At 37.2% G+C, this 26,389-nt stretch overlaps 1 protein-coding gene and 4 non-coding genes across 5 annotated transcripts; 2 read left to right on the top strand and 3 right to left on the bottom strand.

Moving 5' to 3' along the window:
• Positions 1 to 11,064: 11,064 nt before the first annotated feature.
• On the bottom strand, positions 11,065 to 11,136 carry trnah-gug. The gene has a single exon. It is a non-coding gene; the product is annotated as a tRNA-His (tRNA).
• Positions 11,137 to 11,733: 597 nt separating this feature from the next.
• trnae-uuc lies at positions 11,734 to 11,805 on the top strand. The gene has a single exon. It is a non-coding gene; the product is annotated as a tRNA-Glu (tRNA).
• A 534-nt stretch (positions 11,806 to 12,339) lies between these two features.
• Positions 12,340 to 19,884, top strand: ccdc115 (coiled-coil domain containing 115). The gene is made up of 5 exons (XM_039775284.1): positions 12,340 to 12,658; positions 12,949 to 13,052; positions 13,274 to 13,374; positions 18,275 to 18,466; positions 19,486 to 19,884. The coding sequence occupies exons 1-5, from the start codon at positions 12,542 to 12,544 to the stop codon at positions 19,599 to 19,601; spliced, it is 630 nt and encodes a 209-aa protein (XP_039631218.1). The 5' UTR covers positions 12,340 to 12,541; the 3' UTR covers positions 19,602 to 19,884.
• A 5,329-nt stretch (positions 19,885 to 25,213) lies between these two features.
• Positions 25,214 to 25,285, bottom strand: trnae-uuc. The gene has a single exon. It is a non-coding gene; the product is annotated as a tRNA-Glu (tRNA).
• A 796-nt stretch (positions 25,286 to 26,081) lies between these two features.
• On the bottom strand, positions 26,082 to 26,153 carry trnah-gug. Its single transcript has one exon. It is a non-coding gene; the product is annotated as a tRNA-His (tRNA).
• Between the last annotated feature and the right edge of the window lie 236 nt (positions 26,154 to 26,389).

Here is a 26,389-nt window from a genome sequence, read left to right as displayed (position 1 = left end):
TCTTTCAGCTGCTCTCGTTAGGGGTTGCCACAGCGGATCATCTTTTTCCATATTATTCTCACTGCACCACTCAGAGTATTTATATCACTGTATCTGAGTGTGAATCACAGCTGCACAGCAGCTGACTGGAAAGAGAATTATCAGTATACAGCATCTAGCACACGCTGCCTCAGCCATGCTGTCTATTGAACTGCTTTGAAAGTAGTAAAAGAAATGTGTTGCTGGAATGTTAAATTTGGAGTGTAATTGTTCGTAGGATGCGAAGACATTGTCTATGTACAGATCTCTAAGTGATTTAATCCTGAATGTTTTCCAGACATTAAAACTGTGTATGTTTGAGAGGGTGGAAAAAGGAGTTTACCATGCAGAGGTGGTCACAGATCATCTAAATCTTTGGCTAAGGGGATGAGCCAGCTTGTCTTCAGAGAGGTGCTCCTGGAACCCTTGGGAAACACCCTTTTGGATGTTTGTGAGGTCACCCTAATACAAGGCTGATATATACCTGGCAAAACAACCAAGTGCAGGTAAACTGGAGTGCAAAAGAGTAACCACAAATGCCAGACAACCTTCACACAAATAATATCTTTCATCCAGGAATGAGAGAAACAGAGGGCTAACTTTTCACTTCACATTTCAAGCTTATTATATGCAGATCGGGTTTGTGAAATGCATATCAATTTAGCCCAGAGACCTATCTTCCCATGGTCTTTTAGGCATTGGAACCCCTGTACATTTTTTTTTTCTTCAGCCTAACTGGAGGGTTTTTTTTAATCTTTTTTTGTTTTCCCAGCCATCTGACCTTACCATTTCCTTTGTTACTTATTCTTTAATATTATTGGCCAATCTTCTTTGTTTTCCGTTTCATATAACTTTTTTTCATCTTGTAAACTACTTTCAACTATATTGTTTGTATGAAAATGTGCTATATAAATAAATATTGTTGCTGTTATCTGAAATTGCGACAGCCAAACAGCAATTGGACTTGATTCTCTGATCCAAGTCCTGCAGGCATATCTTCATCACTTAGTTAACAGTCCCATGGGAAGATTTTGTGGAGGTTGCATATGAACAAAGAGTTTGTGCTATGCCAGCTTAGCATCTTAAGCAGAGGAAGGAGACTGGAATGGAAAGGAACACCCAACTGAGGTGGGATGCCAGGGCTTTGTAGGCAGTTCCACTATAAGAATTCTGAGGGAAGTCGGAATCAGAGAGCTGGGCCAAAGAGAAGGTGGCTAAAGGAGAAGTCACTAGTTGTGACTAAGGACAAAGTACTCTATTAAATGACCAGTCAAAATGTTACAATAAGACACACACTCAGGTTTGATCAGTCTATGGTAGGCCTAACTCAGCTGAGGATGTCTTGTAATAAAAGGCCTAAACTCCTATGGATGCTGAGACACACAACTAATAGTGTTTCATAGTGGTAACAAGACCATGCAGTGGTCAGCTCTGAAGATTAACTGTCATTTCATTCAACTGTAGTGCAGATACATCAAGGATTGTAACACGCTATCCTACTACACAATATTTCTGAGGTTTTCCTTGTACCTTGGCCTTGGTTTTCAGGTCAGATATCTCAGAATTTGCATTTTCTAAAAGATTCTGTTTTGCTAAGATGTCACTCAGGAGCTCTACACAAAGCAAAAAAATGCACAATTATATGATGAGAACTGTAATTTGGGATGTGAATATCAATTTAGATTTTCTACAGTTGCATACACAAACACACATATAGATACCATATTAAAATCACCATTTCTCAATTTTTTGAAAATCAAACAATCAGAATCTGAACTTAACTCGCCAAACCTCCGTTTACATGGAAGTAAAAATACAAACCTTAACAATTAAAATAAAACAGACTTAGCCACTCAAACACTTGAAAATTTTCAAAGAGTAAAATGCAAAATTATTGCTATTGTAGTGACCAGCAGACAAAAGTAATCATTGATCTGGTGGGGGAAACTGCCTGCAATGTTTATCACATTCCACAATAAATATGCATATGTCTCTTCTATCTTAGTGGTCTCAGTTCCATCAAAAGAGGCATGCGGTGATAAAAAAATAAAACGTTTAAATTTTGCAATTTATTTTCATAAATGTATTATTTATTAAGGTAAATATTGCTGATGCAACAAAAATCAAAATCCATGTTAGGATATGATGCAGCCTGAAAACTTGCCTCCTTAAACCTGTTGTGAACTGTAATGTCTGCCGTTTAAGAAATTTATCAGGCACTGTTCACTCAGGCTTCCAGCATAATTAATGTTATTTGCTTAAAACATATAATTGATGGGAATCAAAAGTAGTTTGGTCATGAAGCCATTCTATAACCCATAATGATTAACTTGGTATGTTATAGATAACTGATAGATAATGAATGGGGCTGTTGTTGCTCCATCATAACATAGAAGTCTGGTGGAGAAGATGAGAGTAATAATTGTGGCTGCAAGATTTCAGATAAATGCAGGGTTATGTTAAACATAAAAGGGGAAGAGAAATAATTTAGGACTGATTGTGAGAAAAGGGTGACTACCTCTTTTTACATTATGCTAGGAAAGGGCGTAGATTATTGAGGCAACTGTCTTTAATTCTTTTCAGTGCAGGATATTATCACATACAACTTGTGGTGTCAACTCTACCACAGCTAGAGAAAAGGTACAAAAATAGGACTGTGGGTGACAAATAGAGAATTTACAGAAAGTACAGGTAAAATGCACCCTGCTATTATGTGCAGGAAGTGATTTGCACCCAGAAATTCTGATTTCAGGTTATGAGGAATATCAGTTAAGCCTGTGATGGTACCCATAGGACATCACACCTAAGGATACACAATAGTTAGGATTCACTGGCAACAATAATAAAGAGTTTACAAAAGCCTACGGCAAACATGATGTTCATGGCTATTCCGGCTCTTGAATCTTGAACCAACTCAGAGATGAAGGTCTACTCCCAGTACACAAAAAATGGTTCATGGGTGACCTTTGTAATTGGTGCCAAAGGTTCCTTTCTTAAATTAGATAAAGCTGCTATTAACTAACTTTCAGAAGCTATTTATACTACATTTGACTGGTTTCAAGGTTGTTTGAACAATTCTGGCTAGCTAAATGCTTATTTTTTCTAACTAGCCATCATTTAGTAACATAGTCTGTCAGAAGCATACAGGCACATCTAGGCGTAGTTCTGCTCAACTGAAGTTGTAAAATGTTCTTGTACTTTATCAGCTTTTGCAGGTGAGGATATAGTATCTGACTATTATGAAAAAAAAGTTTAAAAATGTTGAAGGCTTTCAGGTGCCCACAAGGCAATGCCAATCTTGGTTTGCTATTTTTATATAATGTGACATTACACCTACAATCCTTATGAAACTTACAGCTGAATAACATGCTTAATCCTTCATCCATACCGCTTATATTTGTTAATTTAGCATAACATTATCAGACTCAGTTATACCAATCCCTTTGAGTTTCAGTGTTTGGTTAAATCTGAATCAATTAAACACAAGGCAGACTTCAACTCTGGATAAGGCACCAGTCCATTTTAAGGTCCACTCACAATTTAGAATAACCAATTAACTTAACATTCCCACCTTTGGAAATAGGAATGAAAACCAGAGTGTCAGCATTATGGCTATGTCCTGCCTTGTTAATGTTTTGGCATTTTCCCCTTTTCATTGCTTTTGGTTTGTCTTGTTTTTTTTTGCTATTTGTTCCTAGGCCCTTATACTCTGTGTTGTCAATTCTTGTTCCCAGGTGCGGTTACCTGAGTGGCATATCTAAGACTCAGAACAAGCTGCTGTGCTCTTCAGATGCATTTTTACTAATCTCTTTACTTGGTATAACATTGGCTGTTTAAAACGTTTGATTTCAGATGTTTGCATTTTAGATTATTCTTTCAAGTTTAGGGTTTTAAATTTTAATTTGGTTGTACTGGAACTTTGATCAATTGTTTTCTTTTTGTCATGGATCATTAGTTTAATTATTATTAAGTTTTTCTGTTGAATTTCAGGTTGTGTAAATTACAGTGTAGAAGTATCTACTGTAATTTCCTAACTATTTTTTTAGCAATTACCTACTTAGAAAATAAATGTTTCTTTTTAATTGTTTATGTAAATAGTATTTTATTTGTGCAATTTTTATTTTTACTTATTTGTTAGAGGATTTAAGTAGAAGTTTGGGAAGGATTTTTTGTAGATTTAACTTTCCACTTTAGGGATACATTCACAACAAAGAGAACCAAGAAAAAAATCTATGAAAACACAGTTAGAATGTGGACCTTAGAACATTATACTGTATATCTTCATTAGCTCTAAACACTGGACAACAGTGCCATTCCAAATGTTAACAGTAATGTTTTAATAATTTATGGCAGAAATATATGTTTAAAACATTACTCAGATCTTGGGAATTAGCATGTATAGGCACAACATGCAGCCAAATTTAAAAAGACTAATCTGTCACCTTTTGTGACATTTCACATGCCACACTGAAATTAAAGGGCACTATCAGACTCTTGGAAAAGGGGCTGAGAAGTTCTATTCAGTATCTTCTGTTGTTCTTGCCCTTTTTCAAAGAAAAGAAAGCTTTCTTTCATCTTCCATAAAGCTATATTCTGTATAACCACTTCCACCACACTAAGCACACAAAGTATTCATTGTTACAATGCACCATACAAAGTGTTGTCGTTTCTACGTGGTGTGATGAAAGCACGGAGCTCCATTTCCTTGCAAAGGTAATCCTTGAATGAACGGCAACTTGATTATATATTGCCCAGCAAAGAAGGGGCGTGTTTTCAGTTGGATGAAAAATGACGTCGGCGGTCCTCCAGGTTTTTTCCCTCCTACATTCTAAGGAATGTTAATAGTGGTGTCACACTTAATTTATTTCCTGTATCTGTCCAGCACAGACCCATAAAACACTCCCTATATCAAGTTTCTGACAATTTACAGGGTGGGCCATTTATATGGATACACCTTAATAAAATGGGAATGGTTGGTGATATTAACTTCCTGTTTGTGGCACATTAGTATATGTGAGGGGGGAAACTTTTCAAGATGGGTGGTGACCATGGTGGCCATTTGGAATTCGGCCATTTTGGATCCAACTTTTGTTTTTTCAATAGGAAGAGGGTCATGTGACACATCAAACTTATTGGGAATTTCACAAGAAAAACAATGGGGTGCTTGGTTTTAACGTAACTTTATTCTTTCATGAGTTATTTACAAGTTTCTCTTTGTTTACAGCCATTGACATGTCGCAGAGGTTAACACGTGAGGAGCGGATAGAAATTGTGTTGATGTCTGGTGAACGCAGTAACTGGGTCATTGCAGCAGATTTCAATGCAAGACACCCTACGAGACCACCCATCTCCCATGCTACAGTTAGCAAACTGCTTGCTAAGTTTCGTGAAACTGGTTCAGTGTTGGATTTGCCAAAATGTGGACACATGAAAACTGTCACTAATGAAGAAACATCAGTGGCTGTCCTAGCTTCATTCAGCAAGAGCCCACAGCGTAGCACTCGCCGCATGTCACTGGAGAGTGGCATTAGTCGAACATCCCTTCGGCGGATATTAGCTACTCACAAATGGCACCCTTACAAACTCCAGCTACTGCAGCATCTCAACGAGGATGACCCAGATCGGCGCACTGAATTTGCAGAATGGGCAAAACAAAATTGGAACAGGACCCTCAGTTTACACAGAAGATTTTGTTCAGTGATGAGGCAAACTTTTATGTGAATGGTGAAGTTAACAAACAAAACCACCGCTATTGGTCTGACACTAACCCACATTGGATAGATCCCTCCAAGACTGTTGGAACAAAAAATTGATGGTATGGTGTGGTATATGGGGTACAAAGATAGTGGGGCCATTCTTCATCAATGGAAACCTCAAGGCCACTGGATATGCGAAATTGCTACATGATGATGTGTTTCCCTCTTTATGCACTGAAGCTGGCACGTTCCCTGAGTTTTTCCAGCAAGATGGTGCACCACCACATTATGGGTGTCAGGTCCGAGCATTCCTAGATGAACAGTTTCCTGGAAAGTGGATTGGTCATCATGGGCCAGTTGAATGGCCCCCAAGGTCTCCCGATCTGACCCCCTTAGACTTTTATCTTTGGGGTCATCTGAAGGCAATTGTCTATGCTGTGAAGATACGAGATGTGCAGCACCTGAAACTACGGATACTGGAAGCCTGTGCTAGCATTTCTCCTGCAGTGTTGCTATCAGTGTGTGAAGAGTGGGTAAAGAGGGTTGCATTGACAATCCAACACAATGGGCAGCACATTGAACACATTTTATAAGTGGTCAGAAACTTGTAAATAACTCATGAAAGAATAAAGTTACGTTAAAACCAAGCACACCATTGTTTTTCTTGTGAAATTCCCAATAAGTTTGATGTGTCACATGACCCTCTTCCTATTGAAAAAACAAAAGTTGGATCCAAAATGGCCGACTTCCAAATGGCCACCATGGTCACCACCCATCTTGAAAAGTTTCCCCCCTCACATATACTAATGTGCCTCAAACAGGAAGTTAATATCACCAACCATTCCCATTTTATTAAGGTGCATCCATATAAATGGCCCACCCTGTACATAGTAATACTTAAGTTAATCAAGTAGATGCATTCAGAGATTTTAGCTCATTATAAGAAACTTTATTATTTGAGGTTAATTTAACATAAAATGAATATGGCATGCATTGTAACACCTCACGGAGGGGTGGTGTGGTTCGAACTGGTGTCACAGGTCTGCCCGCTATCTCCTGACTTGACTGCCATATAATGTCTATGCAGTGCATTGCCCCCAGCTGTCCTTCCATGCTGCTCCATGCATTCCCATCTGTCATGTTCACTGCCTAGACATTCACCCCGCCATCGCTTTAATTTAAAAATCATGGTGAAATGGCAATCCTATTGTCAGCACAATCATGTTTTCTTTATTGTCCTTTAGAAACTCTGTGCGATAATCCATGCCAGAATCCTTAAAAAGACTTGCCGGTGGGTTTGCACCCAGACTTTTGAACTTTAGCAGCAGAGAAGTAACTCTGTAACTCTGTCTGATCCTTAAAGTGTTCACAGGTAAGCAATGATTCTGCTAGATGGCATTTCTTTACTTACACTTCTACCGTCTTTAAAATCTGCAGTTTGGTTCCTACAAATATTGCTTTATTTTTTTGTTACATACTGGACAAATTATATTTATTACTTTATAAAACAACAGCACATGTGAAATAACTAGGCCCTCACATATAATATGTTTGCATTTCATAGTATACATAATTAGCAACAGACTAAGACTATTCTGTGTAAGAAAAGCCTGATTGATGGAATACTGCTGAGATGGTCGTCCTTTTGACAGGTTCACCCATTTAGAAGAGGCCTTCTGAAACGCTGTTAGAGTCACCTTTGGGATCTTTGTTACCTCTCTGACCAAAGCCCTTCTTGCCTGGTTACTGAGTTTGGCTGGATTGTCAGCTCTAAGAAAAGTCCAGGGACCTCATGTATAATGCCTTGTGTAGAATTCACACTAAAATATGGTGTACGGACAAAACTACAAAGAATTCTGAATACACAAAAAATTCAGATGCATAAATCTGTGAAAGCAAAGTTCTATGCATTTTCCTTTATAAATCCCAATCAACATGAATTTTAATGTACATGCACGTGACTGTAACCCCACCCTGACTCCTACCAGAATTTACCTATATGAATATGCAAATTAATATACTGTAAATACCCCTTTCCATTCAGTGTTTTGTTAAAAAACAATGGCAAAAGCATGTGTAAAAAAGAAGAATTTCAGTGAATGTGAAATTGAAGTCCTGCTCAGTGAAGTGGAGGCAAGGAAAAACATACTATTTGGTGGCTTAAGAATAAGCTTAAGTGGTATAAGCAAAAGATGGACACTGACGGAGTGGCACAGCATGGCATAGGCAATCAAAAGTTTAAGTTCAGAAAGTCACACAGTGCCCAAAATAAAAAAGAAGTGATCAGATATCAAAGTCAGCATGAAAAGGTAACACAGTGTAAGCAGCAAGGTGTTGCAATTACTGGCAAGACACTTATAACCAGCATTTTACTCATCACCGGCATTTTACTTCTACTAAATATATTCAAATGAACTTGTAACACTGTCTGATTTGGCTGATCATTTGGTGAGTCAGGGTCAGGTTCATTATACTGCATCTCTTAAGGTATGGGCAAGCCATTATTGTGTGCTTCATTATGCGATATGCTAAATGCTTGGACGATGCAACCCACGTTCTGCGGACTACAGAGCAGCACTCCACCAGTCTTATCCAGGCAGCGCCAACAGCCTTTAAGCTGCCCTATAGAATGTTCTACCACTACTATCATTATAACATTGCTCTAGTTCAGTCACTGGGTTGGCAAGCAGGGTGAGAAGGCACGTCTTCAGCGGGTACCCACTGTCTCCTAAGCAAACATGTTATATGGTTACATCATACAGATAACTTACAATTTTTACCAAAGGAGTAATATTAAATGTCTTATCTTACCGAGAAGCCAACTATCACACAAAACACCATTTTGTTTCCAACACTACTATTTCTCATTAGGAATGAATCATGAGTTAATCTAGGTCATCTTGCCACAACACTAATGAGACACATTTTCGTATCACAGATAATTTGTCCATTAATAGAATTGAAATGCTTACTATTTACATAAGCAAATTTATTCTCTGAAGGTACCTTTATAGTAATGCGTGTGCAGGTGGCCGCTGCGATTACATTTGGAAAACTGAACATTGCTGCAGTTTGCGTTTTGATGTTTGCCTGTTCAACCACATTGTAAGGAATTCTTATATACAGTATCTGGGTAACAAGCGGCTAATACCATCCCGTATAGCTGGCATGGTGAGACTCAGTAATGATTAAGAAATACATATCAGTCAGCCAGTCCACGTTGAAAAGCTCCTATGGCTAAAAATCTGAACTTGCAAAGGAACAAATACAAAACAATTCCTCAAAGTCTGCCTTTGTAAAGCTGGCCCCTGTTCAGCACACAACCCTAACAGGTTAGCTCTTACAAATTTAAATCCCCTTAGAAGCCAGTCATCATTATGGGACAAGAAATGATCTCTAGATACGCACTCTCTTCTAATTCTTCCATTTGTGATGTCTACTAACAATGCTAAATAAGCCATGGTAGTTGGAATAGTTTGGCCATACCGTGCATCCTTATATTATTACAGATTGATTAATATTAGGATGTTGTACTGTGTTAGCAATTATGCATGTAATGAAAAGTCAAGTAAAATGACACCAATTTTTTTAGCTAACTGAACAGATTACAATATGCAATCTTTTGAGGCAGCTAAGGCCCCTTCTTCAGTTAAGTTGTACATCTTGATTACTTCTTGCCTGAAGAAGGGGCGTGAGTTGCCTCAAAGCTTACATATTGTAATCTTTTCAGCTAACCAATAAAAGGTATAATTTTGTTTGATTCCCGTTACAGATTGATTGCAATCAAGAGCCTTAAATTTGTAAATAATATGCAATTAATTTTGATGTATTTGATAAAGCCCATGTCATGTATGTGAATCTAAAAACAAGAAAGGGAAACCACACAGAAACAGTAGGACTGCTATGACGTTGGGTGCCATCCGTTTACAAAACTGAGCACAAACGTGTATATGCATGGTCTGAGGCTGCCATGAAAATATCCGCAGTATTACGACAAGTTTCATTTTTATTGATCTCGATGTGAGCTTTTGTGTGTATGCACCATTTATAAATGAGCCCCCTGATGATTCCAAACCTCTTCCACTTAACAACAGTTGAGGTCACTGTGCTCCTGGGAACACCCAAACCTTTAGAAACTGTTTCATACCCTTTCCCTGATCTATGGCTCACCACAATTTTATCGAACAGTCTACAGAGAGTTTACTGAAATTTCTGGCTTGGTTTTTGTCTCAACATGCAGTGTGAATTGTCTGACCGTACTTACATAGCTGTGTGCCTTTCCAAAATATGTCCAATCAATTCAGTTTGCCACAGGCGGACTCTGGTCAAATTCTGGACACTTCTCAAGGATAATTAGAGCAAACTGGATGCACCTGACCACAATCTGAAGTGCCACAGCAAAGGGTTTTTGATTTGTAATAAACTGAGAAATCTTTCAGAAAAACACGTTTTCACTTTGTCATATTATGAGTTATTGAGTGTAGACTGATGAACAAAAATGGAAAACTTATCAATTTAAATTTAAATCTATATCACAGTAAAGTGTGCAGAAAATAAAAAGTCTGAATACTTTTTGAATATGCCCATCCATCATCCAACCTGCTATATCCTAACTACAGGGATCTGCTGGAGCCGATCCCAGGGCACACACACGGATTGCCAATGCACCTAACCTACAGGTCTTTGGACTAAGGGAGGAATCCCATTCAGACAACATGCAAACTCCACACAGGGAAGCAAACCCAGGTCTCCTTACTGTGAGGTAGCAGCACTATCCACTACACCACCATGTCACCCTCTTCTTGAATATGTGCAGTATTTATTTATATGCTCAATGCAGCACAGGTTTTCCTATAAAAAATGTGATTTAAGCAGTAAAACTGAGAATATAAATTTTAGTAATGTCACAACCGTTTGGAAGAGATTTTTTTCTACAATACAAAACCCTAAAACACTAAGTTAAATTTTGTGCCAAACTGAAATACAATGAAATTACAGATTTAAGAAGTGTCAATGAATATTACAATAGCGCCTCACAGTGGTACAGAGAATGGAATATTGAAATAATAACCACAATGATCTAAATTAGTGTTTAACTCTGTTGTGACAGGTTTTTATTAAACGTTAGAGATTTACATTTTTCTCATTTATATAAACTGCAAACACAGTAAGTAAAAAAATTACACGCTGCCCGACAATGGTATTAATAACGAAAGGTTCAATCATTGACCCCAGTCATTCGAATTTATGTTTAACTTTCTTGTGAGCCTTGTTCATTTGTACGTTCATTGCTTACAACATTGAAATTCGTACAAATAGCCTACCCATTATTTCATTTAAAAGAGATCCTTGCCGTGACCCGGATTCGAACCGGGGTTGCTGCGGCCACAACGCAGAGTACTAACCACTATACGATCACGGCGTACCACAACGGATCTAAGACGTAGCTCTTCTGGAGAGCTCTACGGCTACAATAATGTGTAATTTGTATTATGTATTATTATTTGACTGACTAGAGTTATTATTCGATACGTTGTTAAATATTATACTATACAAAGATTTCCGCCTTGACTTAAAAAATAAATATATATTAAACAGGACAAAGTGGTCTTGTGAAACGTTGATGTATTTGTATTCAGCATGAAGACTCCTAGCAGCATACGGCCAGAAAATAGATAATCGATCGGTGAAAGAAGGGGGCCTGAGCTGCCTCGAAAGCTTGTATATTGCAATCTGTTCAGTTAGCCAATACAAGGTGTAATTATGTGTGACTTGTCATTGTATCCATTATGTTTAACATGGTACAACATCCCACTACTAAAAATAAATAAATAAATCAATCAATCATCCAGCCATTCTTTCTTTTTTTAAACCTGTGTTATCCACAGTAGGGTCACAGGAGTCCCGAAGCCTCTTCATGGAAGGTCGCAAGGAAGTAATAATCACTGGAAAATGCGACAGAAAAAAAAGAAAGAAAAAAAAGAAATTACTGTACTTTTACTTAGAAGTTGGCCGTACTTCCCATATGGTCTAGCGGTTAGGATTCCTGGTTTTCACCCAGGCGGCCCGGGTTCGACTCCCGGTATGGGAACGACAAAGTTTTTGTTATTTATAGGTGTGCGTTTATAATATCATCTCTATAATATATGTAGGTCACTCTCCTTCCCAAATCTGTATTTCAAAAAACGGTTGCTTCCAAATAACAGCAATTTTGCTGCATTTATAGCTAGTTTAACTGATGCCTCTACCGCTAGATACAAAGACTAGACCAAATGTACAAAATTTACATTCGACCGGGTCAGCTAGCGTCAAATAGAAGCAATTATACAGTCTTACAGTCTGGAATTCTTTATTTGTACTCTAAAACAAAAAACGCACATTCTTTTTTTCTTCACATATATTCCATCTAGCCTGTAGTAGTAAAAACTAAGCAAACACTGCATTTTCCTCGAAGGAAACTGAGTCGTTTTCCCCTTGACAGTCACCGGCCATTGGCAGCTTTCTCATTGACCCAGGCCGTGTCCTCCGAAAATGAATGTGATAGGTTCACCCCTTATGTCATAATATCTCGATTGGTTGAGAACGACACATGATTATCACTTTTAAAATGTGATTGGCTGAAGTCAAAAAACCTCACTAGCTGAAGAGGAAGTGTAAACATAGCCAGGCATAAGTCATTCATCGTAGTTTTTTTAGGACTGATAAATTTACATGTTGCGCTTGGTGAGAAAAAAATGTATCATGCAGAGTAATAATTAAGTATTTAATTTTACAGGATACTCCAAGCAGGCAAAAATCGTTGTCTTGATTTAAGAGACGTTTTCCAAATGACCGCAACTACAGAGAATACCTCGAGTAGGTTGGATTCGTTGTTGCTGCTCTTGATGGATCAGCTGGAAAGCCTTCAAGAAAAGCGAGGCTCCTTTAATGCGCTAATCGAGCAGGTAAAGACACTGCAATTCCAAATCTGTAATGAAATCTGTTAGGCTTCCGATTATTTAGGCAACCAAAGCCAAATGTATAGTTGCGAGATGGCATCTGTAAACGAGCGAACATATTTCTTCTGCTACAAGAAGGTAAAACTTTTCATAAGGTGTTTCATACAGCATCATTTGTATACAGTCCATCGATTCTGCAATTTAAAAAGGTGCTTTCGAAAGCTAGCCCTGTTTATGTTCACCTGTCTTTAAAATTTTACACTAAATGCTAAACGAAGGTTATGTTTTGTTTCCAGGGCTGGTTCTCCTTGTCAAAAGCTCGTTATTCAATGGGTAACAAATGTGTCTCCGCTCTGCAATATGGACACGAGATGGCGCCACTCGTTTATGTCAAGTCAAGGTGTGTCATGGTTTGGCTTAAACTGAATCAATTACCACTACAGTAGATTGGAATATTTAATGTCCCTTTTCATCTCACATTTAAATAGATTGGAACATTTAATTTCCCATTTTATGTCACTTTTAAATATTACTCTATTGGACTACTTTAACCTGAAATGATAGCATAATGTTTTTGTTTTTTGGAAATTGTGTACAGTATATTTTATGTTTTTTTTTCAGTTCATTAAACAAAGGGCAAATTGAATTTTGCATAGAACGACAAGATCTTAAATTGCCAGAAGAGACACTTCCAGTGGAAGTCATTGGGCCGAAAGAAGAAGGTAAATGCAACATGGTCCGAAACCTGTTTAAACCAATTCAGGATTCCAGAGGGCTGGAGACTATCCTGGCAATACTGGCACAAAGACAGGAACCAGCCCTCACCAGGGTGTCATTCCATCAGGGCTAACTCGCACCCACATTCATATTCTTGTTCACAAAGGACTAATTTGAAATCATCCTTTTTCAGCTATACAGTAAATTCTGTACTTTAGGAAAGCTGTGGCAGTTAAAGGTAAGCACATTTAAGACTGATGCCAGGAAGCAGTTCTTTGCACTTAGGGTTATGGGAAACTGGAGCAAACTATGGAGTCATGCTGTTGAAGGGAATACCTTGACAACTTTCAAAAACTAACTGAATGATTTTTTTGAAAAATTTAGAAATTGGCTAAACAAATGAGCCTGATGAACTCAATGGTTTTGTTTCGAATGTCAGACTTGTGGTCTAATTATTTATCTTCTTCTTAACAGAAAAGGCTAACATTTATTTTTTATACTGATACTAATTTTCTCAACCTTATTTATCTCTTTCTTTGTCATGGAGGACTAATTATGAATTCCTGTATCTTATCAAAACATTTGGTGGATAGTACCGCGTTATAACAGTTAGCCCTAGTTTAATTCCCACTTAGGCAGCCATCTTTGTGGAATTTCCTGTTCTCCTTATGCTCTTCATGGATTTCTTTTGGTGTCTCAGACTGATATTTCAACCTGAGCTAAGTCCTACTTTACATCCATTTATACAACCCGGTACTGAAAAAATGCATTACAAAAGTTAATGGATTGATGGGAAATGCTAATTGTTGTTTAGGTTTAAATTGCATAACTTGTTCCAGGCTTCTTCCTTTTTTTTTTTTTTTTTTGTAGCATTATTTTTCTATATATGTGTGGACCAGAAATGTCTTATGTTTATCACAAGAGGAAAGTGAAACGAATGAATGGCATTTTAATTGCTAGATTAAAGTATTACACATTATTTGTCTCATTCCTGTTTAGTTTTTGCACTCAGGCTCTTATTTATGTCATTTAACTTATTTGTAAATTTAGTGCTTACTTGCTCCTTTGCTTTAATAAAACAAAATGGATTGTACTATATTTATTAAAAAAAAAAATCTGCGTTTGATCCACTTAATACAGTTCAGGGTTATAAGAGCTGGAATATGTGCCAGACATCGATCAGGTCCTAACTTTGTGCCAGTCCACTGTAGTGCACACTTGCACTCTCCCATATAGAGGCATTTTAGAAACTCCCTTTAACTTAACATGTCCATCTTGGAGATGAAGGAGGACAAACTATGTAGGCGTGATATAATCCTCCATCTGAGAGAATCCATAAAACAAGCAACTTCGGCATTAAATTGTTTTTCTGTTCCAGGAAGAAGCTTCTCTTATTTGCTATATTTGTTTCATTTAAAGTAGGGCACAGTACAGAAATCATATGTCAACTGTACATGTCTACATTTTGTCAGTTTTGTATATACTATTGAGCATGAACTACGTAATGAAAATGCTAGTCAAGCATCACTGTAAATGCAATAATAACCTCTCATTTGCCATCTAGGATTCCTGTATATCTGTATTATTTTTAAAGCATCCTAAGCCTGATGCATATGTTTTTGAAATTTTTTAAGTGTATCTCTTATTGTTATTTTATCTTTGTTTAAAGTTCTTCCTTGACTAGTAGACTCACTGTGTAGCATAAACACATCTCAGATCTTTCCAGATTTAGTGTCTTTAGTTTATTTATAATTTTGTTTAAATGCACTGGTATGAGTGAATGTAGGCGTGTTCAAGTCCCCTATCTGGTTTCTGCCCAGTCCACACTGCTGCCAGGATTTTTTTTTTTTTTATGAATTTTATTACAATCCATACAAATCATTCAAGTTTTTACAAAAAAAAAAAATTGATTAAGAACAAATCTGCTGCCAGGATTGACACTACCCCTCCTCATATCTCTGAACATGGTTAAGTGGATTTGAAGATTAATACATTAATGAATGATTGTCAAGATCCTTATAAAGACTTCCATTTCTTTTTAAGTACAGTAAGTATAGTATCAGAATACGTGTTAGTTCTTGCAGCATTAAAAAAGAAAAATCTTAATACTTGTCTGGGAAAAAGCAGTTGAAGTTCAATGTAGTTTTATCTTGCAAGAAAACAAGAGAATCATTGATTTTGAATTCTTCTAAGTAAAAAACCTGAAAATGTGACTTTTTTACAAGTAAAAATCCAATTTTTTATAACTAAGCATTTCACTACAATTTGCTCTGTGTGTGTCATTTTATGTTTGCAAATTGTATGTGAAAAAATAAAATTTGATTTGATTTGTGTTATAATCCCCTTTGACTGAAAAGCTGCCACATTACCTGTGCAGTATATTAAATAGTAATAAACACAGTAGATTCAGACTATGTTAGAATGGATGTGTAAACTTAATCCCTGGCTCAAAATGGCAAGTAAAATTCTATAATTGAAAAAGAAGCAAGATCTGCCTTTTTTATAGTGGTTTTAGAACTCTACTCATAAAGTTACTTTAATAAAATTGGTACAATGTTTTAGCTATCCCAAAAGAGTTGAGTGCATGGAGAGAGAATCCACTGTGAAAAGGGTGTTGATGTAGCACTAGGTGTGCTCTCAAACCCACACCCACATTCACTCATATTGGAGTCAACTTAGCATTCATATGTTTGGGATATGCAAGGGAATCTAATATATCCTGGGAGAAAAAGCCACTAAAATATGTGGAAGGCATGTCTGGGCTGACACTTGAACACAGGACATTAGAGTCAGCAATTTTTTTTTTTTTTTTCTTTTTCGGTTGGCTAGTTACAGTAATTGGTATTTTATACAACAAAATCTCTCCGTTATAGTTGCCAGTTGGACTTGCTTTCTAATGCAGGGGTAGGTGGTGTTGTAAACTGTGCTCTGAGATTTGTGGTGAAAGTGTTCATCTTGATTGGTACAAGGAAGTAAAAATCTCACTGTGCTCTGTAAATGTAACAATAATGATGCTTATAAGTCCATATTAATAGTATATCTCCATAGCATAGTTTAGAGAATACTAGTGTGCTTTGCTTTCAGTTTCTGAAACAACAAGGTGTTTAGTCTTGTCTCTTTTTGTAGAGCTCACTTATTTGCCGAATTCCACAAATGCAGTCTTTCTCTTTTGTCTAACTTCTTGGAAAAGACTTTGTTCCTCCAACTTCTCCATTGCCTAACACAAATGTTCAAATTAAGTCATGTCTGGGCTAATTTTAAAAACAATTGTGCAAACTAGAGCATACATTAATTAGTTTCTCCATACGTTTTGTTAAGACTCTTGCACCATTCATGCGTATGGTTTCCTGAGGTAGCTGGCTGTACTTTAGGTTAGATACTGTACGCCATCCACATATTTACTAGTAGCACAGATTGTGGGAGAAACCCAAGTAAATATGAAAAGAGCATTACAATTATTAATCAGAATAAATATTATACAGTAGTTCCTTTATTAAATCAATATTTAAGTATCACAGTGGAATATGCACTGTATGTTTAGGAAATGCAATTTAATATGCACACATCTATTTTGCAGCATTAAGTCTCATTTGATAAAAGCTGGAAATTCCCATTTTAAACCTCTGGAAAAGAATGATACCAATGATAACACTGGACAATAGTGTTTACATGTTGCATGATTAACTGTTTTTGTTATTTTTTTTTTATTTGTTTTCTGTGTCCTTTTCGGGCAATGTTTATATTGATTTTGGGTTTCTACAACTGAGAATTCATTTTTGTCAGAATTTTATTTTTTTTATTTGTTTATTTCTCTCTCCGTTTAAAAGTGCAATTTTTTTCCCATTATTATGACACCATTTTTGTTAATTTGTGGATTCCACCATTTTTCAGTTTTAGTGTGTACCATTGCAATGGCAATGTTCCCATGAACCTCCAGGAGTATGTGATCTCAGCACTGGAGTACTTTAACTGTAGCATAAAGACTAAATCCAATCTTGGGTAAATCAAAAGAACCTTTTGTCCGTTCCATTTTGTTTTGGTGTTTTTCTGATTATTTAGACTCTCAGCTTTGTTTAACTTTGTCAGATAACTTTGGGGGTTGGCAACAGATTGGTATTGTCTTTTTGGTAAAATAACGTTTGCACAAACTGTTCACCGTGCTTCTTTGTTACCGGTCTTTACCATAAAACATTTCCTCTGTCTTTCTCAGGATAGAACTTAATGGCTGTTGGGCTCAGGTTATTGTAAGTGTCAACTTTGCACTTTTGCCTTAGACTTTCAACAGGTATTAGAGTTTCCTATAGAACTGAAAAGCCATTCTGGTTAAGTGTAATGAGCAATTCTATGTTGGCCTGGTATTAGAGGACACATCCTGCAATGCTCAGATTTTGTTCCTTCTATACAATCACTGCTGCTGAAATAGGCTCTGGTTCCCTGCATCCATAGAGCGAATTATTGGCTGTAACATTGTTATAACTCACCCTCACTAGTAGAATCTGTTTGTTTTTTTTTTGTTTTTTTTTAAACCAGCAGTATTGTAAAGTTCCAGAGCCTATTAGCATTTACTATTTATTACGTAAACTGTTAGACTGTTATGCAGAACAATAAAGGTGTTAGATCTACATTTACAAACCCAACTGTGAGGTATGCTAAAATGAGCATTTTTCATTATATTATCCAAATGTTTGTTAAATATATCACAGAAAATTGTTGTTTTAAGTTACATTTTAATATAAATTTCTGGCTTAGTAATTTCATTTTTAATGTGGGCCATAACAGTGGGATTGCTTAAGTGGCAATAAGCTTGGCACAATTATTTTTCAAATCTTTTAAGTCTGTTTGGGCTGTTGCAATTACAAGCACATGTGGATCAGAAAGAGATTTTTCTTTCTTTGTTTCATTCAGGTGTGAGAAGACGAAAAACAGCTCAGAAGATAGAAGAGAAAAATGATGTTGCACAACCTGAACAAGCACCTCATAGTAATGAAAAGTCAGAGTCAGAAAAGAAGGCCAAAAGTCAGCATCAAGATCCCCTGAGATGGTTTGGCGTTCTTGTGCCTCAGACCCTGAAACAAGCCCAGTCCAGCTTCAAGGAGGGTAAGCCTTAGTAGTTAAAAAGCAAACCAGCATCCTTTGAAACAGTTGAGCATTTTATTATGTGTAGAACATAAATCCTCTAGTCTGATTTGGTGATCGCCAGTGTGTGTTTTACATTGCAGATTTAGTTACTAAATAATTTTGATTACCTGAAATGACAATTTGCTTGGTGTAAAGTTCTACATTTTGTTTTAAATCCTAAGGATGAAATAATAGGTAGGATGATAATCTGTTTTTAAGCAGAATGCAGAGTAGCATTAAATGTCTAAGCATCGCACAAGCTGATTACAAGAACGTTCTTATATAGGATAAATAATACAAGGCTAGGTGGTGTGTTTAAGCATGCTAGTTTTGCAACGGATTAACCAAAATATGCCAAGCTATAACGTATACTGCATTTTATTAACTCAATTTGATCACTTTTTTTTTCATACCAGTATCTCATCTGATGGCAATTATTTGTGGATTAGAACACTGTTTTTTTCACAAAGCCTATAATTATCTTTCTTGGCATGCTTCATTAACATACACAGGCAATTGTAACCTCTTCTGTACTGTAATGTGTATTCATAGCTAAGTGCTAGTTTTAATGTGGCATATTCCACTAGTAAGTATTGTTGCAATCAAATCCAGTAATCACAAATAATTATGAGTTAAGTCTTGAAATTCATCTCCACTCAGAAAGGTTTAATGATAATTTTTAAAAGAAAGATTACTTAAGCGGGAGATATATCATAGATAATGTCTAATCTTGATAGATACAAATCACATGCACATTCAGTGCAACTGACAACTCACAGTGTTTGTGAACACTTTATAATTATCTTTATTCCTAAGAATAAGTTCTGTGGTCAGAAAATGCTCTGAAGAGACTGTGTGCTTGAAGCAGCGGACAGTTGTTATGAAAATATTTTGACTATAAACTACTTTATCAGAGCTGTCTATTACATATTTTCATTCCACGTGTTTCACAACTTCCCAACCTTCTTTATCTCTTTCCTATTCTGTCTTCCTTGTAGTAATAAAATTGGCAGCTGAGATTGCAACTCTGCAGACACAGATAGAAGCCACAAGAGCAGAATTCAGGACGCTGCTTGAACAGAAGCAAAACTTACGGAAGCAAAGAGACATTTAAGAATCTAAAACTGTGCTTCTTAACAAGTTGATTGCAGTTTTTTTACCTTGCAGATTTCTTTTTTGAGAGATGCCAATGAACCCTTGAAGTGCAATAAAATCAGAACTGCTATAATGTGATCTTGTGTTCTTCATAATACCTTTTTTGGCCTGTTCACAGGCAGCTTCACAATAAAAGCCAGCTTCTTTAAATATAGAAAACTAGATGTGGTACCTGGTGTTGGCCAGGTATACTTATATAATGGGCTTAAATAAAGCAAATGTTTGTGTGTTTTGTTTTTAAATTTTGCCCTTTGGTCATTACTGGCTGAAATGCAAGTGTCTGATCTATCACCTACACTACTTGTAGCTCTCTGATAACTATCAATTTCCCTGCTCTTATGAGTTAACTTTGTTGTACATTACTGGATTCCGTAATTGTAGATCCTTGCTGGGTTGGAACCATGTAGACTTTTTCTTTATATTTCCTGCTTTATAATGGTTTCACAAATATTTGTTTAGTCCTATATTAATAAACTGGATGGGTTGTTGAAGAATCGAATCATTGATATGGCATGTAACCCATCAGACTTTTTTCCCCTCTATTGAACCCTACCCACAATGAAAATATTGAAACTCCATAAACTCTGTACAACCTTGTGAAAAAGTAAGTAACATATGTGGACATATCAAGATTAGATCTTAATTTAATCAGTATTTTAATATAAATGTGATTTATTAAGGGAAAAATGAAAATGTGACTTTGCAATAATTTATTTAACAAAAAAATAATATGCCATTTTTGTCTTTGGAAAAAGTAAGCACACAATTGGCTCTAATAGCTATTCCTGCTGCCTTTGGCAGAAACAACCTCAAGTAGACATTTCCTATAATTGTCTATCAGTTTCTGACATCGACTGGGAAAATGGTTTTTCCTCCTTTCTTACATGTGGAAGTCTTTTAGCTATGTGATGTTTGAGAAGTGACTTACATGTACATCCTCTTTCAAACCCCCACTATATCATGTAAAGGGTTTCAGATCCAATTTGGTCACTCCAGAATGCTCCATTTCAGCCATTCCTTGGTGGATTTACTGGTATGCTTGGGGTCATTGTTTCTGGGTCCACATTCAGTCAAGTGTCTGTCTTCTGACAGACAGTCTTGCATTATCCTCACACACCCTCTGGTACAGTGGAAGAATTCATGGTGAGATGATCAGGGCTGGATGCAACAAAGCCTCCCTAAACCATAACATTTCCATCATAGATAACATCAGATTCTTTGTTTTTTTTTACCAAACATGTCTTCTGGTGTTGTGATCAAATAATTCTGTCTTTGCCTTGTCTCTCCAGAACACATTGTTCCAGACATCCTGGTCTTTGCTTAGGTTTTCCTGGGCAAACTTTAGTCCTTCCTTGGTGTTCTTTCTGGACAACAATGGCTTTCTCCTGGTAGATCTCCCATGTAGGTGTAATTTGTAGTGGTAGACTCATGCACTATGACATCAGCAGTAGCAAGAGCTACCTGTAGGTCTTGTGATGAAATTCTGGAGTTCTTAGAGACTTCTTTTAGCATGTTGTGTCTAGCTTTTGGCCAGAAGTTGCTGGGGTGGCCCTGCCAGGACAAGTTGGCAGTTATTTGAAACCTTATCCACTTATAGATGATCTAATAAACAGTGGAATAGCTAATTTCCAATTTGGAGATCTTTTTAAATCCCTTTCCAGACTCCTAGACATCTATAATTTTGTTTCTGATGCTCTCAGAGAGCTCTTTCAAATTAAGCATGGTGATAACACTTCAACACCACGGAACAAATAAAACTAAATTCTAAGGTTTAATTATGATGGGTTCCTCAAAAATCCTCTTTAATAATGTTCTAAGCATTTGCCCCTTATTCTTATACTAGGCATTTGAGGTAGTGGCAAATGTAGTGGTTTGTATGTGGATATGTTTATTTAAATTATACAATGGACTAGAATATTTTAGAATAGAATATTTATAAAAATATTTGATAGCTCTTGCTCTATGTACAAAACAGAGTCCCTGCAACCCTTTCCTCGATATTCTCCTGTGTCTCAACCTTACCCGGCACTTCCTCTGTCGATTGCGTTCTGAGACTGTATCATTTCAAGGGACCCTGTTTGCCTCCTGTCCGCTTTTTGATTACAACCAACGGTAGATGAACCTTCATTACCATCTGTGAAAACATTGCTTGTAATCTTGCAAATACTTTCCCTCTTTTGACAAGTCGGGTTGCACCTCATTAAAAATGTAATAATCCAATGTCAGTCAGTATGGTATTTGCTCTGTTGTTGTTGTTGAAATGCTGCTCCTTTTTTGAAAAAAAATAAATAAATAAAAATGTCACTCTCAGGAACTGAACTTCACGCCCATCCCTAACACTGAGTCACCAAAGTCAGACTGTTGTGTCATTATCCTTATCACTGAGTCACCAAAGCCAAACAGATTGGGTCTAAACCCACACACACAGACAGTATTATTTTATTATACAGTAGATACTATTTAAATAAAGATCAAATCTTTATTTGTCCATATATGTTAAAAAAGAAAAAAACATGGTGTGTATTTAGTTTTTCAAATAACTGTATGGTAAGTTGAATTAAGTATAATATATATATTAAAATTTTTATGAACCTTCATTTAACTTTGGAGTAATGCATGGTTTTTGTGGTGTTGGTCCATCCATTATGACCGCACAATAAAATTTTTGAAACTCCATGAAGCTTGTATTCTAAACTGCATGAACGGTAATCTTAATACAAAATTAAGTTATTCTTCTTTTGGTTGAGTTAATGTACTTATAACTATTTTTGAGTGATGTGTGATTTTTGTGTTAGTCCCCATCACAACACATTGCCACCTCCCCAGCAGTGCCAAACTTAAACATTATGCCAAATTCACCACTATTGACAATTTTAAAATGACCCAACCCTCTTCCACACCACACTCCATCTTACCACGTTTCTTGGTGGATCTAGATTTTATACTGTATTATCATTAATATGCATGCAAAACGTTCATTTTTGGTTCCCCATTACAACTTTCCCAGTTACATTTTTGAAAAGCCATATATATTAGTGTGTGTATATATATATATATATATATATATATATATATATATATATATATATATATATATATATATATATATATATATATATAAACTGCTCAAAAAAATTAAAGGAGCACTTTGAAAACACATCAGATCTCAATGGGAAAAAGAAATCCTCCTGGATATCTATACTGATATAGACTGGGTATTGTGTTAGGAACGAAAGGATGCCACATCGTTTGATGGAAATGAAAATGATCAACCTACAGAGTCCTGAATTCAAAGACGCCCCAAAAATCAGAGTGAAAAATTATGTGGCAGGCTAGTCCATTTTGCCAAAATTTAATTGCAGCAACTCAAAATTGTACGCAGCACTTTGTATGGCCCCTGTGTTCTTGTATACATGCCTGACAACATCGGTGCATGCTTCTAATGAGATGACGGATGGTGTTGTGGGGGATCTCCTCCCAGATCTGGACCAGGGCATCACTGAGCTCCTGGACAGTCTGAGGTGCAACCTGGTGGCATTGGATGGACCAAAACATAATGTCCCAGAGGTGTTCTATTGGATTTAGGTCAGGAAAGTGTGGTGGCCAGTCAATGGTATCAATTCCTTCATCCTCCAGGAACTGCCTGCATACTCTCACCACATGAGGCCAGGAATTGTCGTGCACCAGGAGCCACTGTACCAGCATAGGGTCTGACAATGAGTCCAAGGATTTCATCCTGATACCTAATGGCAGCCAAGGTGCCTTTGTCAAGCCTGTAGCGGTCTGTGTGACCCTCCATGGATATGCCTCTCCAGACAATCATTAACCCACCACCAAACTGCTCATGCTGGATGATGTTACAGGCAGCATAATGTTCTCCATGGCTTCTCCAGACCCTTTCACTTCTGTCACGTGCTCAGGGTGAACCTGCTCTCATCTGTAAAAAGCACAGGGCACCAGTGGTGCATCTGCCAATTCTGGTATTCTATGGCAAATGCCAATCGAGCTGCATGCTACTGGGCAGTGAGCTCAGGGCCCATTAGAGGACATGGGGCCCTTGGGTCACCCTCATGAAGTCTTTCTGGTTGTTTGGTCAGCGACATTCACACCAGTGGCTTGCTGGAGGTCATTTTGTAGGGCTCTGGCGGCAGTGCTCATCCTGTTCCTCCTTGCCCAAAGGAGCAGATACTGGTCCTGCTGATGGGTTATGGACCTTATATGGCCCTCTCCAGCTCTCCTAGAGTAACTGCTTGTCTCCTAGAATCTCCTCCATGCCCTTGAGACTGTGCAGGGAGACACAGCAAACCTTCTGGCAATGACACATATTGATGTGCCATCCTGGAGAAGTTGGACTACCTGTGCAACCTCTGTAGGGTCCAGGTATCGCCTCATGCTACCAGTAGTGACACTGACTGTAGCCAAATGCGAAACTAGTGAAGAAACAGTCAGAAAAAATGAGGAGGGAAAAATGTCAGTGGCCTCCACCTGTTAAACCATTCCTGTTTTGGGGGTCATCTCATTGTTACCCCTCTAGTGCATCTGTTGTTAATTTCATTAACACCACAGCAGCTGAAACTGATTAACAACCCCCTCTGCTACTTAATTGACCAGATTAATATCCCATAAGTTTCATTGACTTTATGCTATACTCTGATTAAAAAGTGATCCTTTAATACTTTTGAGCAGTATATATATAGGTTGGACCACCTCGTCCTACCTTCAAAATGTCTTGAAAATCGGATCAGTCGTTTTTGTATAAGTGTGCGCATACAAACAAAACGAACAGATAAGATGCGATCTGAGGGGTGAAATGCGGTCCCTAGGGTACAAAATGGTACATGACCATTGTGTCGCTCATTGCTAGAAATCTCAGTTTTCAACGCTTGTAAGCAGCAACAACCTAATAGCACTGAAAAGGACAAGCTGTTTCCTAGAAAGGTGTGTTTTTATTTTACGGATAGCCTTTCGTTTTTTTTAAACAATAGGAGACCGATTTTGTGTTCGTTCATACCTTTTGTATGAAATGTTAATTAAATAACATTGTTACGTTCTTACTACTTTTCACAGCCTAATTTCATTCCACCTGAGGACCAAATAGGTCACCATATATTTTTTGTCAGTTGATTGCGTTACAATCAACGTTTGATGCGTTTTACTACTTACTGCAGGGACAGAGTTAACAAGGAAGTATGTTATACTCACTCGTAAAATATGCGATTCTGAGGGGCTTTTGGCAAACCAACGGAAAAGTAGTACCCAAGAAAAAGAAAGTTCCGTATGCACATCGAAAGCTTGATCGTTAATCTCTAAAATTTACAGTATTTGGAAAACTCACATAATACGCGTTGCCTTAATAACAGGGAATAAACATTTCCAAAAGACAATGCCCAGTTTCTTTCCGTTTTATAGACAAAAAGGCCAGTCATAAAAGAGATTTATTAAATTGCCACTATAATCAGTTATCTGCGGTTACGTTTTCAATCACGTATGTTATAATCTGGGTAGTACTTCTTATTAACCTATGTACACATTCCCTTGAAGCATCCAGTAGCTTGGAAAAAAAATTTACCGTTCCCATACCGGGAGTCGAACCCGGGCCGCCTGGGTGAAAACCAGGAATCCTAACCGCTAGACCATATGGGACTTCTTGGCAAAGAAAAAAGCGTGTTTGATTAGCAATTGACATGACATGGTTCTTTTTCTGATGTTATATGTAATGAGAAGTCAAGTAAAATAACACCTTTTATTGGCTAACTAAAAAGATTACAATATGCTAGCTTTCGAGGCAACTCAGGCCCCGTCTTCAGGCAAGATATAACACCCTAGTACTGATATTTTTTGATATTTTGGTTTATTGTATCTAATTATATTTACTTTTTCTTTTGTATCATTTGTTTTTGACTGCAAATTCTGCTGCATCTTTTTACATTTTGTCTTGGTTTATTAATTTCCGTTCTCCTCTTCTTTGCAGTAAAGCCTTACAGAGGCTATGTAACGAATCAGACACAGTCTCGGACACAGTCTCGGCACAACTCAACAATCTACGTAGCACTGTACAGGGTGCGTCAGTCATTCTTCGCACACGCTTAAGGAAAACTCGTTTACTAGAAAAATTCTCCGAATAGTCCAATTTTTCATCGCGTATTTAGTAGAGAAGAAGAGAGCGCGAGTCGTAATCTCTTCTGATTAGTGGTACGAAAATAAAAGTGCTGAGAAAAGCACTCGATTAAAACCCGCGCTTTTGAAAGGACGCTGTTGAATACACCTGTGGATTCGTGTGCATTTAACTTCAGATTGCATGACAGCGAGCTCATCTTCACAGTTTTATTTTAAACTAATGACAAGTTAATATATATTCATTAGCTAATACTGTATATTACAGTATCTACAGTAAGTAATTTATTTCAAGAAAACGATCCTCCTTTAGGATAGTCCTGACTGCCGTGACCCGGATTCGAACCGGGGTTGCTGCGGCCACAACGCAGAGTACTAACCACTATACGATCACGGCAAGCTACTCAGGACCTACACCTACGTTTGGTAATCAAGCAATAACAACAATGGTGTGTATCTAATTTGTGCGTTAATAAAAGTTATGTTCAGTGGCAGAGCTATTTGCACAAATGTACTACATATTTATACCGCTGAAACCGGTCACAATTTCAATCATATTTCAAATGTCTCCCGAACTACTTTTAATCAGGTTACCAGGAGGGGCGGGTACTTTGTTAGCAACGCTGTCGTTCA

This window comes from Polypterus senegalus, chromosome 13 (assembly GCF_016835505.1).
Source record: "Polypterus senegalus isolate Bchr_013 chromosome 13, ASM1683550v1, whole genome shotgun sequence".
In the NCBI taxonomy this organism is placed as follows: Eukaryota; Metazoa; Chordata; class Cladistia; order Polypteriformes; family Polypteridae; genus Polypterus; species Polypterus senegalus.
This window is presented reverse-complemented; position numbering and strand designations above follow the sequence as displayed.